The 16,395-nt window shown below is 40.1% G+C and overlaps 1 protein-coding gene across 2 annotated transcripts in view; it reads left to right on the top strand.

The window, feature by feature from the left end:
* Nucleotides 1-16,318, top strand: part of NME7 (NME/NM23 family member 7) — a 232,294-nt gene extending 215,976 nt beyond the window's left edge. For both annotated transcript variants that reach the window (XM_065935656.1, XM_065935658.1), the window contains exon 12: nucleotides 16,000-16,318. In XM_065935656.1, coding sequence (XP_065791728.1) covers nucleotides 16,000-16,032 — 33 coding nt within the window. In that variant the 3' untranslated portion in view covers nucleotides 16,033-16,318. The remainder of the gene's footprint in view (nucleotides 1-15,999) is intronic.
* The last annotated feature ends 77 nt before the right edge of the window (nucleotides 16,319-16,395 follow it).

The following is a 16,395-nucleotide window of genomic DNA, read 5'->3' as shown; positions in this document are numbered from 1 at the left end:
GAAACTTAAAGAGCTTTTGGAGTATTTATGGGACACTGATATTCTTGTTTGAAAATAAGATTAAGATTGATTCATGATATAAAAAGTACTTGTCTGAAGCATATCTCTGTCATAATTTTTTCTTTGTGGAAGCCTATTTACTCTCCATTTTTGATAGAAATATACTCACTCATTTCTTATCCTCCTGAAACCCTCTCCAGTTCTTTACGGCCCTAAACTGTTCCCTGCAAACCAGACAGGGTCTTTGCCGGCCTAGAGACAGAGTGCTTTCCATTCTGTCCATGAATGTCAGTGTTTGTTTTTGTATCAGCATGATTGGCAGAAGTCAGTGAAGGAGATTGTGTAAGAAATTAAAAAAAAAAAATGTATTTCTATTGAAGTATAGTTGATTTACAATGTTGTGTCAGTTTCTGCTATATAGCAAAGTGGTTCAGTTATGCATATATATACACATTCTTTTTCAAATTCTTTTCCATTATGCTTTATCACAGGATACTGAATATAGTTTTCTGTTCTCTACTGTAATAAGACCTTGTTATTTATCCACCCTAGAAATGATAGTTTTCATCTGCTAATACCAAACTCTCACACCCTCTCTCCCCCTTGGCATCCACAAGTCTGCTGTCTATCTATGTCTGTAAGTCTGTTTCTGTTTCATAGAAAAGTTCTTTTGTGCCATATTTAGATTTCTTGTATCAATGATATCATATGGTGTTTGTCTTTCTCCTTCTGACTTACTTCACTTAGTATGATAATCTCTAGGTCCATTCCTATTGTTGAAAATGGTATTATTTCATTCTTTATTATGACGGAGTAGTATGCCATTGTATGTGTGTGGTAGGTGTGTATATATATAGACACACACACACCACACACTACATTTTCTTCATCCATTCATCTGTCGATGGACATTTAGGTTGCTTCTATATCTTGGCTGTTGTGAATAGTGTTGCTGTGAATATAGGGATGCATGTGTAGTTTTGAATTATGATTTTCTCAGGATATATGCCCAGGTGTGGGATCGCTGAATGGCAACTCTGATTTTAGTCTTTTGAGGAACCTCCGTGCTGTTTTCCATTGGCTTCACCAACTTGCTTTCCCACCAACAGTGTAAGAGCGTTCCCTTTTCTCCTCCACACCCTCTCCAGCATTTGTTATTTGTTGATTTTACGATGGCCATTCCAACCAGTGTGAGGTGGTAGCTCATTATAGTTTTGATTTGCATTTCTCTAATAATTAGTGATGTTGAACATCTTTTCTTGTGCATCTTGGCCATTTGTATGTCTTCTCTGGAGAAATGTCTGTTTAGGTAAAAAGCTTCTTTTTAATTGTGAATTTAGTAGAAAAGTCCATCCCAACTATTCCATCATTATTTATTATATATTCTGTTTGCTTTGATCTTATTTAAAATTTTATTTAAATCTTATTTAAAATTTAAAATTTATTAAATCTTATTTAGTCTTATTTAAATCTTATTAAATCTTATTTAAAATTTTTCTAATATGTCAAAAAAAAAACAACAACACTAAAATTTTTCTAATATGTCTATAAAAATGATCTTCTAAATAACTTTAATTGGTATTTTCTAATGTGATCATTTTCCTTTTGGAGCTTTTCAAACTGAAATGTGTGTGAAGTATAGCAACAAGAGCTTCCCAAGAAACAAGTACCTGTGGGTTTGGTTTTTCTTAAGGGTACTATAATTCCTTGGGTTTGAATTTTCAGTATCCATTATGAGGTCAGCTGCAGAGAAAGCCTCCCAAACAGCATTGCCCCTTGGGCCCAAGTCTATAGGGGATCATCAGAACACACTCTAAAATCCTTCTCCTGAGTCACTGTGTATTGTTATAGAACTGTCTGTGAGGCTGCTTGATTTCTCTCTCATGAATACTCAAGATGACCCGTCAAAGTTCACTGTCTCCTTTATTGCCCATCTCTTGGGCATATTATCCGTGTCAAGGACCTCCAGTGTACTAGCAAATGCCAAGTAAACTGGGAGATTTCTGATCACTTATGGCAGTATCAGATAGGCATGGTTCCAGCCCTGATTTCTAGGTCACCTACTTTTACTAACTCTCTATCCAGGGTAGCAATTTATAACCCCAGTTAATATCAGAAATATCTGTGGAGTTATTTGATGTCCTTATGCCCAGGATCTTCCTGACACCTAATAAATCAGACTTTTAGGAATGGAATCCAACCATCCATTTCTTTTTTAAGTGCTAAGGGGTGATCCTGATCTATTGCCAGATGGAAAATAATTCATCTTAACAATTGACCATCATATTTACATGTTTGTGGGCTTCACTGGTAGCTTTGATTATAAAGAATCTGCCTGTAATGCAGGAGACCCAGGAGGATCTTCTGGAGAAGGAAATGAAAACCCACTCTGGTATCCTTACCTGGGAAATCCCATGGACACAGGAGCCTAGTGGGTTGCAGCCCATGGGCTTGCAAACAGTCAGACCTGACTTAATGACTTTCAGTCTCAGCATAGACTAAGTTCCCTATTAGAAACCTTTTCTTCTGTAGGGAGTGAGCAAAAATGAATTTCTAACATGAAATGGAAAGTTCGCCTGTGTTTTCTCCCCTGCTTGCCTGATATTCCCAGGTGAGTCCAGAAGCCTCACTGAAACTGACTTATAGCAGAGTCCATGCTGAACTGCTTAGTAAAATTTATGATTTGTACAAAGCACTGCAACTTTATAAATTCACCGTGAATTTATACATATTCAGCATATACACATTTTCCCCAGTGAAGTAGGTCTTATTAGTCTCAATTTTTAGATTAGGAACAGTCTGAAAGAGTTTATATTACTTGCTGAAGAACACAAGGAAATAGTGGCTAGAATTAAACTCAGTTCTTCCAGCTCTGAATTCAGTACTCTTTTACTATACTGAGACAGGAAGGTGGCAGGACACAGCCTTTAAAAGAATGACATAGCCAGATAGAAAAGGAGAAATATTGTATGACATTCCTTATACCAACAAGGACCTATTGTATAGAACATGGAACTCTGCTCAGTGTTATGTGACAGCCTGGTTTGGAAGAGGGCTTTAGGGGACAATAAAGAAAGTGAAAATGTCAGTCTCTCAGTCTTGTCTCAGTCTTTGTGACCCCATAGACTGTAGCCCACCAGGCTCTTCTGTCTTTGAGATTTCCCAAGTAGGAATACTGGAGTGGGTTGCCATTTCCTTCTCCAGGGGATCTTCCTGACCCAAGGATCAAACCCAGGTCTCCTGCATTGCAGGCAGATTCTTTACCTTGTAAGCTACCAGAGAAGCCCATTGGGGAAGAATGGATACACGAATATGTATGACTGTGTCTCTTTACGCTTCACCTGGAACTGTCACAAGATCATTAATCAGTTACTCCCCAATGCAAAATAAAATGTTCCAAAGGAAAAAAAAAAATCTAAAAAAAAAAAAAAAAAAGAAGAATGGTAGAGCTCAAGGGCAGAACATAAATTGATTAGAACCAACTAGATTCAAGATGGATGACTCAGCTTCCACTTGTCCGTGAGCCTCATTTTACGCTCATTGTAATGCTCATCAGCTCATCAGCATGCTAAAGGACACACCCCAGGCTCTATGAGGTCAAAAAGTAGCTGGTGGCCCAATTCCTGGAAATCCCCACCCCTTCCCAAAATAAAAGCACTGCCCTGTACCCTGTGCCTCTTTTGGCTTTCAAGATGGCCGATACACTCTCTCTGGAGTGTGTTTCCTCCCTGACTAAACCTTTTTTCACTTTACAATAGCTCTTGAATTTTTTCCTGCATGAAGCAAACAACCCATACTTGGCAGCCCTCCCAGAGACTTGGACGTGACCTGGGATGTGACTTCATCCTCTTGCGCCCTCTTCTCTTTCATGCAATAATACTAGACTGTTTATTTCTACTGATTAATATTTTTTATCATTTTATTTCAAAATAATTTAGACTTATTTTAAAAATTACAAAGCAATAATACAAAGAGCTTCTGTAAACCATTTACCTGCATTCCCCAAATGTTAAAATTTATCATATTAATCATTCTCTCTCTTCTTTCACCTTGTGTATGTGTGTATTAATTTCTTACATATATGTGTATGTGTGTATATACATATATATATGACAGTAAATTGCAATTATGATTCCCTTTTATCGCTCAATATTTCAGTGTATATTTCCTCACACACAGGTATTCTCTTCCTTCACCAAAGAACAATGATGAGAAATCCAGAAATTAATACAGTACTACTATGTATAGAAATGTAAATCTTAACCAGTTTTGAAATCATTTATTTCAGATTGGGACTTGAACTCATGTGACTGGGACTCTAACCCAGCCAAATCCCTCAGTACCTGGTTTTAGGACCTAATGAAGCTCAGGTTCTTGATATCTCATCACGGAAAGAATGCAGTGAGAGATAAAGTGATAAGTAAGAAATGGATTTATTCAGTTTCAGAGAGAAGCAGCTCCACAGAAAGAGTGTGGGCCATCGCAAAGGGCGAGTGTGGCCATGAAATGTGGCATGGTTAGTTTATCAGTTCAGTTCAGTTGCTCAGTTGTGTCCAACTCTTTGTGACCTCATGGACTGAAGCACACCAGGCTTCCCTGTCCATCACCAACTCCAGAAACTTCCTCAAACTCATGTGCATTGAGTTGGTGATGCCATCCAACCATCTCATCCTCTGTCGTCCCCTTCTCCTCCTGCCTTCAATCTTTCCAAGCATCATGGTCTTTCCAGTGAGTCAGTTCTTCACATCAGGTGGCCAAAGTATTGGAGTTTCAGCTTCAGCATCAGTCCTTCCAATGATAGTCAGGACTGATTTCGTTTAGGATGGACTGGGTGGATCTCCTTGCAGTCCAATGGACCCTCAAGAGTCTTCTCCAGCACCACAGTTTAGAAGTATCAGTTCTTCGGCACTCAGCTTTCTTTATGGTCCAACTCTCACATCCATACATGACTACTGGAAAAACCATAGCTTTGACTAGATAGACCTTTGTTGGCAAAGTAATGTCTCTGCTTTTTAATATGCTGTCTCATTTGGTCACAGCTTTTCTTCCAAGGATCAAGTGTCTTTTAATTTCATGGCTGCAGTCACCATCTGCAGTGATTTTGGAGCCCAAGAAAATAAATCCTGTCACTGTTTCCATTGTTTCTCCATCTATTTGCCATGAAGCGATGGGACCAGATGCCATGATCTTAGTTTTCTGAATGTTGAGCTTAATGTCAGCTTTTTCACTCTTCTCATTCACTTTCATCAAAAGGTTCTTTAGTTCTTCTTCACTTTCTGCCATAAGGGTAGTGTCATCTGCCTGTCTGCGGTTATTGATATTTCTCCTGGCAGTCTTGATTCCAGCTTGTGCTTCATCCAGTCTGGCATTTCTCATGATGTATTCTGCATTTAAGTTAAATAAGCAGGGTGACAGTATATAGCCTTGACATACTCCTTTCCCAATTTGGAACCAGTTTGTTGTTCCATGTCTGGTTTAACTGTTGCTTCTTGATCTGCATACCGATTTCTCAGGAAGCAGCTAAGGTGGTCTGGCATTCCCATCTCTTAAAGAATTTTCCACAGTTTGTTGTGATCCACACAGTCAAAGGCTTTGGCATAGTCAATAAAGCAGAAATAGATGTCTTTCTGGAACTCTTGCTTTTTCGATGATCCAGCGGATGTTGGCAATTTGATCTCTGGTTCCTCTGCCTTTTCTAAAACCAGCTTGAACATCTGGAAGTTCACGGTTCACGTACTGTTGAAGCCTGGCTTGGAGAATTTTGAGCATCACTTTGCTAGTGTGTGAGATGAGTGCAATTGTCTGGTAGTTTGAACATTCTTTGGCATTGCCTTTCTTTGGGATTGGAATGAAAACTGACTTTTTCTAGTCCTGTGACCACTGCCGAGTTTTCCAAATTTGTTGGCATATTGAGTGCAGCACTTTCACAGCATCATCTTTCAGGATTTGAAATAGCTCAACTGGAATTCCATCACCTCCACTAGCTTTGTTCATAGTGATTCTTCCTAAGGCCCACTTGACTTCACATTCCAGGATGTGTGGCTCTTGGTGAGGGATCACATCATCATGGTTATCTGAGTCATGAAGATCTTTTTAATAAGTTCTTCTGTATATTCTTGCCACCTCTTCTTAATATCTTCTGCTTCTGTTAGGTGCATACCATTTCTATCCTTTATTGTGCCCATCTTTGCATGAAAAGTTAGTTTTTATAGGCGGGGTAATTTCATATCCTAATGAGTGGGAGGATTATTACAACTATTTTGGGGAAGGGATGGAGATTTCCAGGATTTGGGCTACCTCCCACTGCTTGGTCTTTTGACAGTGCCTTGGAACTGTCATGCACTTCTGGATGTGTCATATAGCTTGCTGATTGAGGATCAAGTTCTAGTCAAAGGTCTTGTCTGGCATCTTGGACCCATTTGATTCTAATCCGTTTATTTTGTGTCCTTGGGCTATGTCATTCTTTCAAAAGTTGTGCCCTGCCCCTTTCCCTCCTGTTACAGTTTCACCACAGATTTTTTCTGTAAAAGAAAAAATGTTTGTAGTCCAGGGACCATTCAAGGATTCCATGTTGTATTTGGTTCTATATCTCTTAACTGTCTTTGTCTGCAAAGATCCTTAGTCTGCCTTTGTCATTCATGACCTGGTTAATTATGTAGGCTGTCCTCTGATAAGGTGGTGCTAGTGCTAAAGAATCCACCTGCCAGTGCAGGAGACATCAGAGATGTGGATTCCATCCCTGGGTCTGGAAGATCCCCTGGAGGAGGGCATGGCAACCCACTCCAGTATTCTTTCCTGGAGAATCCCATGGACAAAGGAGCCTGGCGGGCTACAGTTCATAAGGTTGCAAAGAGTTGGACATGACTGAAGTCATGGAGCATGCACACACGCACGCATGCATGTCCCCTAATAAGCTGGAATTTTCCTGGTAGTTTTGGCTCTCAGAGCATGAAGAAATTGCTCAGAAACCCAAGGCTTTACTGATGTATAGCAGGACAGATCACAGCATTGTGGGAACATTGGAGAAGCAATAATGATAGTTATTATGGTATATTTACTCTATGCTAGGTACTCTTTTAAATGCTTTCCATATATTAACTCATTTTATCTTTACAGCAACCCTCATGTGATGGTATTATTATATTAGAGATGTGGAATATGAGAAACAAGAAATTAAGTGACTTACTCAAGGTCATCCATCCAGGAAATGGCAAAGCTAGGAATCAGACTCCCACTGGCAGGCTCCATCCCAACCTTGAGCTCTTAATCAGAATAAGCAGAGCCCCATGGGCTCAGCTGAGTCCTGTGTTCTCAGGCAAGTTGTTAGCTCTAAAATCCTCAGTCTCATCAACTGAAAAAGTGGGACTAATGCATCTACTTCAATTGTCAGGTTTAACCAAGATAAGGTATCATATATAAAAGACACATAAAAGATAAGCATTTGATATATAACAAGGATTCCATTTTTTTAAAGAGTGAATATTGATAAAATTTTAAATGTAAATATTGAAAAATTATCCATGACTCACCCTGAGATATGGTGACTCTCAGAGAGTACTTTTTTAATCACTGAGGGTGGGGAGAAGCAAACAGAAGTGACAAACACCAATTCATATTTTTAGATACTTTGAGGGACTGAGGAAGGGCTAGCAGCAACGAAAACCACCTTCAGGGCCGAAGAGGCCACATAGGAATGAACCACAGAACACAATTTTAGAATGAATTTCTAGAAAGGACACCTGTATCTTTAGATATATTGGGGGTTGGGGGAGGGAAGGTGTCTGTTTCCTGTAAAGATAAAGGTTAACACCACTCTATTCTGGGCTGAGGTATAATATTCTTCTAGCTTTAAAAAGACGATTGTTCGCATTAGTGCAAGTGAAGTCACTCAGTTGTATCCGACTCTTTGCGACCCTGTGGACTGTAGCCCACCAGGCTCCTCCGTCCATGGGATTCTCCAGGCAAGAATACTGGAGTGGGTTGCCATTTCCTTCTCCAATTCTCATTAGTGGGTGGCAGCATAAGAATTAAGAGGTCTTTATAAGAGAACTTTGAGAACACTGGTTTTATGGAATCACTGAAATGTCTAGTCATTTCATTGTGAACTTTTCATTTTGTCTTCAAAGACTTCAGCTGTATAGCAAAGTAAATCAGTTATACATATACATATATCAATTCTTCTTAAGATTCTTTTCCCATATAGGTTATTACAGATTATTGAGTAGAGTTCCCTGTGCTGTACAGTAGGTCTTTATTAGTTATCTATCTTATATACGCCTGAAACTAGCACAACACTGTCAGTCAACTGAACTCCAGTTAAAGGGGGGAGAAAAAGATGCCAAATATGGCCTCTGAAGCAATGGAGAAGATAAACATATGTGAAGGAGATAACTCTTAAGGACTATGTTGATTCAACTTCTTTATTTTGTAGCCTATGAATAGATTTGAGGGGGTACCTCTGCAGTCCAAGAACTTTATAGGCTCTGTAGCTATTGGGTTGGCCAGAAAGTTCATTTGGGTGTTTCTGTACCATCTTATGATGAAAAACTCATGAAATTTTTGGCCAACGCAATTGTAAGCAAGGACAGATTTTTCATCTCTTTTTCTCAAGGCAAGAATGTTTCCTCTGAGCCCATCTGTCAGGAGGACCCTAGATATCCATTCCCCACCATCTTTTTCCTCACAACTGTTTACTTCTGAACTCCACATCTGCGGAGCTGAAAACAAGTGGTGACTTGCAGAGGGAAGACAGAGAGGGAGACAGGGAGCGAGGGCAGAGTTCAGAAAGGATTCAGGCTCACACATGAAGGGCTGCTGGTAGCCTCCTCCAGCTGTCCCCACCGCCCAGGTCCTCTTCCCCTCATCCCTGCCCCAGGGCTCTGCCTGACATCCCCCACCTCTGTTCCTCTCCTGGAAAGTCTGCTGACTCTCATCTTTCATAGCCAGCCTCAACCTGCACCTTCTCTGACCCAACTCTCATCATGGATCTGTCCATTGCCCATTTTACAAGCAGCTTTTTCAACCACATTTTCCACTCAGCCAATAGGGAAACCAGGCTGAAGTAGCCCTAACACAGAAGCCCCTGAGAAAACCAGGCTGAAGTAGCCCTAACACAGAAGCCCCTGAGAAAACCAAGCTGAAGTAGCTCTAACACAGAAGCCCATGATTCCAAGAACTGTTGTAGGATGGAAATAACGGGGTCCCTGGTTCAAAAGGGAATTTCAAGAGAGAGACAGTGGAACACTGAACCAGGCATAGGCCCTTCTAGGGCTTCCCAGGCGGCTCTAGTAGTAAAGAGCCCGTCTGCCAATGCAGGAGACATACAATGAGGGTTCCGTCCCGGGTCAGGAAGATCCCCTGGAGGAGGGCATGGCGACCACTCCAGCATTCTTGCCTGGGAGAATCCCATGGACAGAGGAGCCTGGCAGACTAAAGCCCATAGGGTTGCAAAGAGTTGGACACAACAAAAGCGACTGAGCACTCACAGATGCAGGCCCTTCTAAGCATATGGTCCTGTGTGTCAGGACAGGTTACATGCTGTAAGGGTCCCCAGGCAGTTGGAAGTTGTTTTCCTTCTAAATAGGCTGACATATTTAAAAATCAATAACCATTGGAACACCAACAAAACTGTACCTTAGTCAAATTCAGATTGATCAGATGTTATCTGAAAATCTACTTAGTATAATGGCACAGGAACACATATTTAAATTTGGTGCTGAACTCCATGATAGAAGGATAGGTAAATTCTGTAAATGTTTGAGCATACCTATACTTTGCTTTAAAAGTAAGGAGGAAAAAAACAAAGCTCCACAGGCATTTCTGTTGCTCAACATTAACTGTGTGTGAAGTTAAAGCCTCTCAGTCGTGTCTGACTCTGTGACCCCATGGACTATACAGTCCATGGAATTCTCCAGGCCAGAATACTGGAGTGGGTAGCCTTTCCCTTTTCCCTTTCCCTTCTCCCTTCTCCCTTTCCGTTATCAACATTAAGAATCATTGGAATATAGACACCTGCGCTCCACCTCCAAGAAGTGTCTGATCCCGTCATCTGTGGTAGAGCCCAGGTGTCAGGAGCAGTGAGCTGCACTAGACTCTGATACAAAGCCAGAGTTAATAAAACATGCAAGGAAATTTCATGCTTGCTCCATATACTAGAAATTCCACTGGAGGAGTGGTGAACTGGGAATCACTAGCATTAATACCCATTTTTGCTGTGCATTGTACTCAGGGCAAAGACAAAACACTCTCTGCCAGCGTTTGCTGAGTCTACACTTGAAGCAATTACAGAAAATATACATTTGTTTGAATTATTGTGCTTTCTTATGGAGAAGGAAATGGCAACCCCCTCCAGTGTTCTTGCCTGGAGAATCCCAGGGACAGCGGAGCCTGGTGGGCTGCTGTCTATGGGGTCGAACAGAGTTGGACACGACTGAAGTGGTTTAGCAGCAGCAGCACAGAATCTGCAGTAATCTATATACAGTCATCAGCAAATGCAGGCAGTACTCCATGGGAGGTCACAGCACCAGTGTGGCTTAGACTTGGAAGATACAGAGTCAAGTTCCATCCTTGCCAACTGAGCAAGTCCCCAGCTTACCAGATTACTGTGTAGGGATTGTCGTACGCTTCTGAGTCTCAGGATGCTGCTCTGTCTCGAGATAAGAGGACCAGCGTCACAGAGCTGGTATGAAGGAGACGGCTTATATATGAAGTTAGACTGTATACTGTGAAGTAGTTAATAAATGTAAGGTATTGTCCTTATTTATATCTAACAGTGATAGAGAGAACAAATCCTCAAGTTAATCTTACTAGTGAAGATTGGCTTTGGCATAGCAATTGTATAGTCAGCTAAAATTTGTTCCTTCTTCTTCTGTGTTGCTTCCAACTCATCCCAAAGACTCGGGTGTTAACCAATTTATGAAATATTTTGTGTTCCCATTGGCAGTTAATTATTCCCCCTTATACCTTAGCACAGAATTGTGATTTTATTTGATTACATAGGTTTTCCTCTTTCCAGGCTATAAGCTTTCTAAGGACCAGGTCTCACTCTTCACTGAATTATCATGACTGGGATGTGCTCAATATGTTAAATGAATGATTGACAGAGGAGGGAATGGAATTGAATATAAGTGAGAATAGTTTAGGCCATTTAAGGCATTTAAATGTGTATAGTGTAAAGCCATAGTTTCATAAGAACAGGGATCTTGTTTGCCTGAATCCTTCCCTCCCTGAGTTCATAATCAGTGCTGGGCACATAGTAGGTAGCTTGGGAGAAATTTGTAAGAGAGAAGAAGAAAGGTCAGTGCTAGGCAAAGGTTTCCATCAGCATGGACTCCTGCTGTGTTTCATTTTTGGTAGTACAACCCCAAAGGGTCTGTAAGCCTTATTCTGTTCCCTTGTCCCCCAGAGGTTCCAACGCTGAATCTTCAGCACCTTCCTAAGGCCTGATCCTCACCCACTGGTCATTTTAGAACTCCTGCTCCTTTTCTAAAGGAATATCCCATTGCTAGAGGGCTGTTCCATGCTCCTCCAACACTTGCTAATTTAATAACCATAAATCCCTGTAACAAGTTATGGGCACTAAATAGCCTCCTTACAGAGAAATGAAATGTTTGAGCACTTAAACCAAAGTTTTTATGGAGTTTATCAGATGTTGTAGATAACTAAATAGGTTGGTTTTAAATCACTCAGTACCTCCTCCTACCTGGCCTATATAGGGCCAACATGGAGGAAGAAGATGAGCAATTCCTTGGAAAAGATAGCACTTTACAGACTGCCAGTAAGAGTGCTGATTTAATGAAATCCCTGTTTTTAAAAGGTTTTGTGGTAAAGCAAACTGGAGATAGTAAGTCACAGTTTATTACAATATGGGCCTTTTCTTAGGGTGCGGGACTCATTTGTGGCTAGATAAAATAGCTGGATTCTGTAGTTAGTAAGAATCAGTACCTTCAAGAGATACTTAATCTCTCAGAACAGACCAATGCTGACAGTTTCTTGGAGAAAAATACAGAACTAAAATATGAACCAAGATAATCTAATCTGCCTTTGGTCCAGTCCTCCTGGTTTCACATTGGGTAGGCTGTGGCTGATCACAAGCTTCAGTTGGGAGAATAACAGGTTTAAATCTATTACCTGGTCATCTTTTCCTGCACAGGGCCTAGAAGACGGCAGATAACATGACTGGTTAATGCTAATTCCCTCTTAAAGAAGAGAAGAGAGAGTCACATGTTCTCCGAATTTGAAACCAAGAGTGTTTTTTATTCACTTGATTACAACTGTTCTTAAGTGCTCCTTGGATAGTTTCCCTCTGGATTATGTTGCCCTCTGTCCTTAATCATGGATTTTCTAAGTAACCTCATTTAGTTCTCCTCCATGGGCCAAATATAAACTGATATTGAGGTGTTACTAATCCTTTAAAAAGCCAGGAGTTTGAGCTTTCACTGGACTTTGAAAGACTGGATTTTCGTCTCTGATCGCTGATAATGTTTTTAATTTGGAGTTGGAGCGTTTCCCTCTGGTAATAAGTGCAGCCTGAGCAGACAGGGCATGCTATTGTTCTAAAACAATAGATTCAAATTAGATTTTGCCCAGACAGGTACAGGACTGAAAACCTTGGCTTCTGTTAATGCTGTATTTTAGGGCAAAAGTTCCTATCTTCTAGATGGCCTTTTTTACCTTCAGGAGTTTTAGATTATCTGAATACCACCTTAAATTATATCTACTATTTTTAAGTACATTCACTGTGATACTTGAATACATTGATTTCCATTATGGAAATATTTATTTGCCATTAAGTGGGAAACTAGGATTACTTGTACTTAATTGAAGGTAATAAATACAATAAAAGCAAAAGTTATTAAATTCTAGCTAGATGATATTGCTTGCCAAAGGTTCTGAGCCCCAGGCCACTCTCCCGTTATTTGAAAGGGGATTAACCTGGGTTGAAGTCATACTAGCACCACATTGAAACTTTCCTTCAGTGAATATGATGGATTGAAAAAAAAAAAAGAATCCCTTTGCCTCTATTCAGTAGCTTCCAGTCCTTTTGATTCCAAGTGTTACTCAGCACACATTTGAGAAACAACGCATTTTAAAAACTCATTCCTTTTATATTTTCTGGTGAGTAATTCAATATTTGACTTACTGGACTTACATGAAAACCCTGTCCAGGATATAAGAAAACCCCAAAAGGTAGAAGGCACTGTCCCTATACACAAGAAATGTGTCACCTAATAATACAAGGTGAGAAATTCATGATAAATGTATAGAAACAAGAATTCCAGAAATAAGCAAGCACTTCAGTGCTTAATTAATACTAGAATGTGAGCTGCAGAGGATCACTCATGGGTCTTTCTGTAGCAGTTAGGAGAGTACTTGGCACTAGCAAATATCCACCGAGTCAACACTAACCATGCTCCCAGTCTCCCATTGGAAATTTAACCACTCTCATGGCTAGGGAATAGATTAGCACCATCTGGAGAGATTACAGGGAAGCAAGATTTGCATAGAATCTTGAAGGAAGGAATAGGCATCTCTGCACACACACATACTTGGGTGCACATGCACACATATACATGAACATACACACAGCATCTTAGAACAGAAGGCACAAGGTTCATATGAAAGCAGGGGGTTGAGACCTGAGAACAGTCTCAAAAATACAAACTACCTTCCAATTTGAATAAATACTCCCTTTTCCTCAGACGTAGAGCCATTCTCCCCTTCTTGTTCATACACATCACACATTTAAGACTCAGTTTCAAGACAGACCATCCTCTGTTAAAAATATAAAATACCTTCTATTTCAGTGTATATAGGGGTTGCGTTTTGAGAAACCCAGCTTTATGAAGTATGTTGTCCACTTATGGATTCTGCAGAATCTCGTCAGTTGTTAAGGAGGGCCCCTTAAACCTTTGCATCTAGGCAGTTGTGCCATTTACCACTATTTCCTCTGGTATTCATTTGCCATCACACGATTTGCTGCTCTAGCGATAGCAAAGTCTCAGGTAGTATTTTTAAAGAATAAACAAAACAAAACAAAACAAAAGAATAAACAAGAGGAGCAGATTGGCAGGATAATAAAAATGGGACAATAAGGTGGGAATTTAAGCTCTTAATTTCTGAACAAGCTGTACTGTCACAGAAATGGCCATGGGCCTCTCGGTCTGTCTCTCTGTATGAGGGGAGCCCAGCTTCGTACCAGAGGATTTCTCAGGACCAGCCTGAAGGCAGGAATGGTTGGTGTGAGTTGTGGTTGCACAGGTTTTGTGAAAGATCTCTACTTTCTGAAACACGATACCAAGACTTTAGTTTGGGTATTTCCCATGCAGATTAAGTGATACTTAAATCTTTAGCTCAGTTATACCTAGAGAATGTTTTTCTGAAAGCTCATTTTCACCTTCTTTCACTCTAAGGCTAATTTTTAAATATATGGCTAAAGAAGGACTTGGGCTTCCCTGATAGCTCAGTGGGTAAAGAATCCGCCTGCAATGCAGGAGACCCCAGTCCAATTCCTGGATCCGTAAGATCTGCTGGAGAGGGGATAGGCTACCCACTCCAGTATTCTTGGGCTTCCCTTGTGGCTCAGCTGGTAAAGAATCTGCCTGCAATGCAGGAGACCTGGGTTCTATCCCAGAGTTGGGAAGATCCTCTGGAGAAGGGAAAGGGTACCCACTCCAGTATTCTGGCCTGGAGAATTCCATGGACTGTATCGTCTGTGGGGTCACAAAGAGTCGGACACAATTGAGTGACCTGCACTTTCTTTCACTTTCACTTAAAGAAGGACTTAGGCCAAACCATGAACTGAAAACCAGGATATAAACCTTAATTTATTGAACCTCAACTTTTTTTGGCACATGCTAGTTTTTTCAGTTATATATATATTATTTTCATATTCTTTTCCATGGTTTATCACAGGATATTGAATATAGTTCCCTGTGCTATACGTTAGGAACTTGTTATTTATCCATACTATATACAATAGTTTGCATCTGATAATCTCAACTCCCAATCCATCCCTCCCCTGCTCCATCACCCCTTAGCAACCACAAGTCTGTTCTCTGAGTCTGTTTCTGTTTTATAGGTAAGTTGATTTATGTTCTATTTTAGATTCCACATATAAATGATACATTTGTCTGTCTGACTTACTTAGTATGATAATCTCTAGGTCCATCCATGTTGCTGCAAATGGCATTATGTTCCTTTTATGGCTGAGTAATATTCCATTTGTGTGTGTGTGTACATATATATACACCATATGTTCTTTTTCATTCACCTCTTGAAGGACATTTAGGTTGCATCCATGTCTTGGCTATTGTGACTAGTGCTGCTATGAACATATGGGTGCATGTGTCTTCAAATTATAGTTTCATCAGGATATATTCCCAGGAGTGGGACTGCTGGATCATACAGTAGCTTTTAGTTTTTTGAGAAACCTCCATACTTTCTCCATGGTAGCTGCACCAATGAACATTCCAACTAACAAAGTTCTCTTTTCTCCACACACATTCCAGCATTTGTTTTTTGTAGACTTAAAGATGGCCATTCTGACTGGTATGTGATGGTACCTTATTGTAGTTTTGATTTGCATTTCTCTAATAATTAGCGACACTGAGCATTTTTTCATGTGCCTATGCTCATCTGTACATTTTCTTTGGAGAAACGTCTATATACATTTTCTGTCCATTTTTTGATTGCTAGCATCACTTTTTTTAAACTGAAGTAATGACAACCTTGACTTTTTTTGAACAGCTATACCTTGTGAAGCACTAGCAGGAACCAAAATTTCATGTTTTCTAAACTGAGTATCACTGCAGAATATTTCTAAACTTGAACTTTAAAACTTCATTGAGTCTCTGCCTCCAATTAATCTGGTTGTCTCACAGGAAGGGGTGTGCACCTTGATGTCCAGTGTCCAGAGTCCTGACCCAGCTCTTGGCTTCTGTTGGATGGAAAAGGCCAAACTTCCACGGGAACTAATGAAATCACATTTTTGTCTTTCAGGTTCAGTATTTCTTCAAGATCTTGGATAACTAGCAGTGTAGAAAGTAAAGCAGTCACAGGTTGGGGCATTTAGACAAGAGTGAATCACGCACATGAGGAATGTGTTCATTCTTTTATTGTCCATTGTTTTAACCTGACTGAATACAAGATCAACAAGAGCACTGTACTCCTGGCAATTATGACATATGTTAGAACATGGATTTTTGCACTGTAGACAACATTCAACATCAGTCTATGGGGTACTGCATTGCTTTTTATAAAGTCCAAAATAAAGATTTATTTTCAAACAAGTGACTTTGGTTTATTTCATACATTACACTTTTTCTTGCAGAAAAAAATAAAATTGTACAACTGCATAAATATAAAATTCTTCCACCATGAAAATGGTTAAAACAT

The sequence above is a fragment of the Muntiacus reevesi genome, chromosome 5 (genome assembly GCF_963930625.1).
Source record: "Muntiacus reevesi chromosome 5, mMunRee1.1, whole genome shotgun sequence".
Taxonomy (NCBI): Eukaryota; Metazoa; Chordata; class Mammalia; order Artiodactyla; family Cervidae; genus Muntiacus; species Muntiacus reevesi.
The sequence above is the reverse complement of the archived record's forward strand: the minus strand, read 5'-3'. Positions and strand labels throughout refer to the sequence as shown.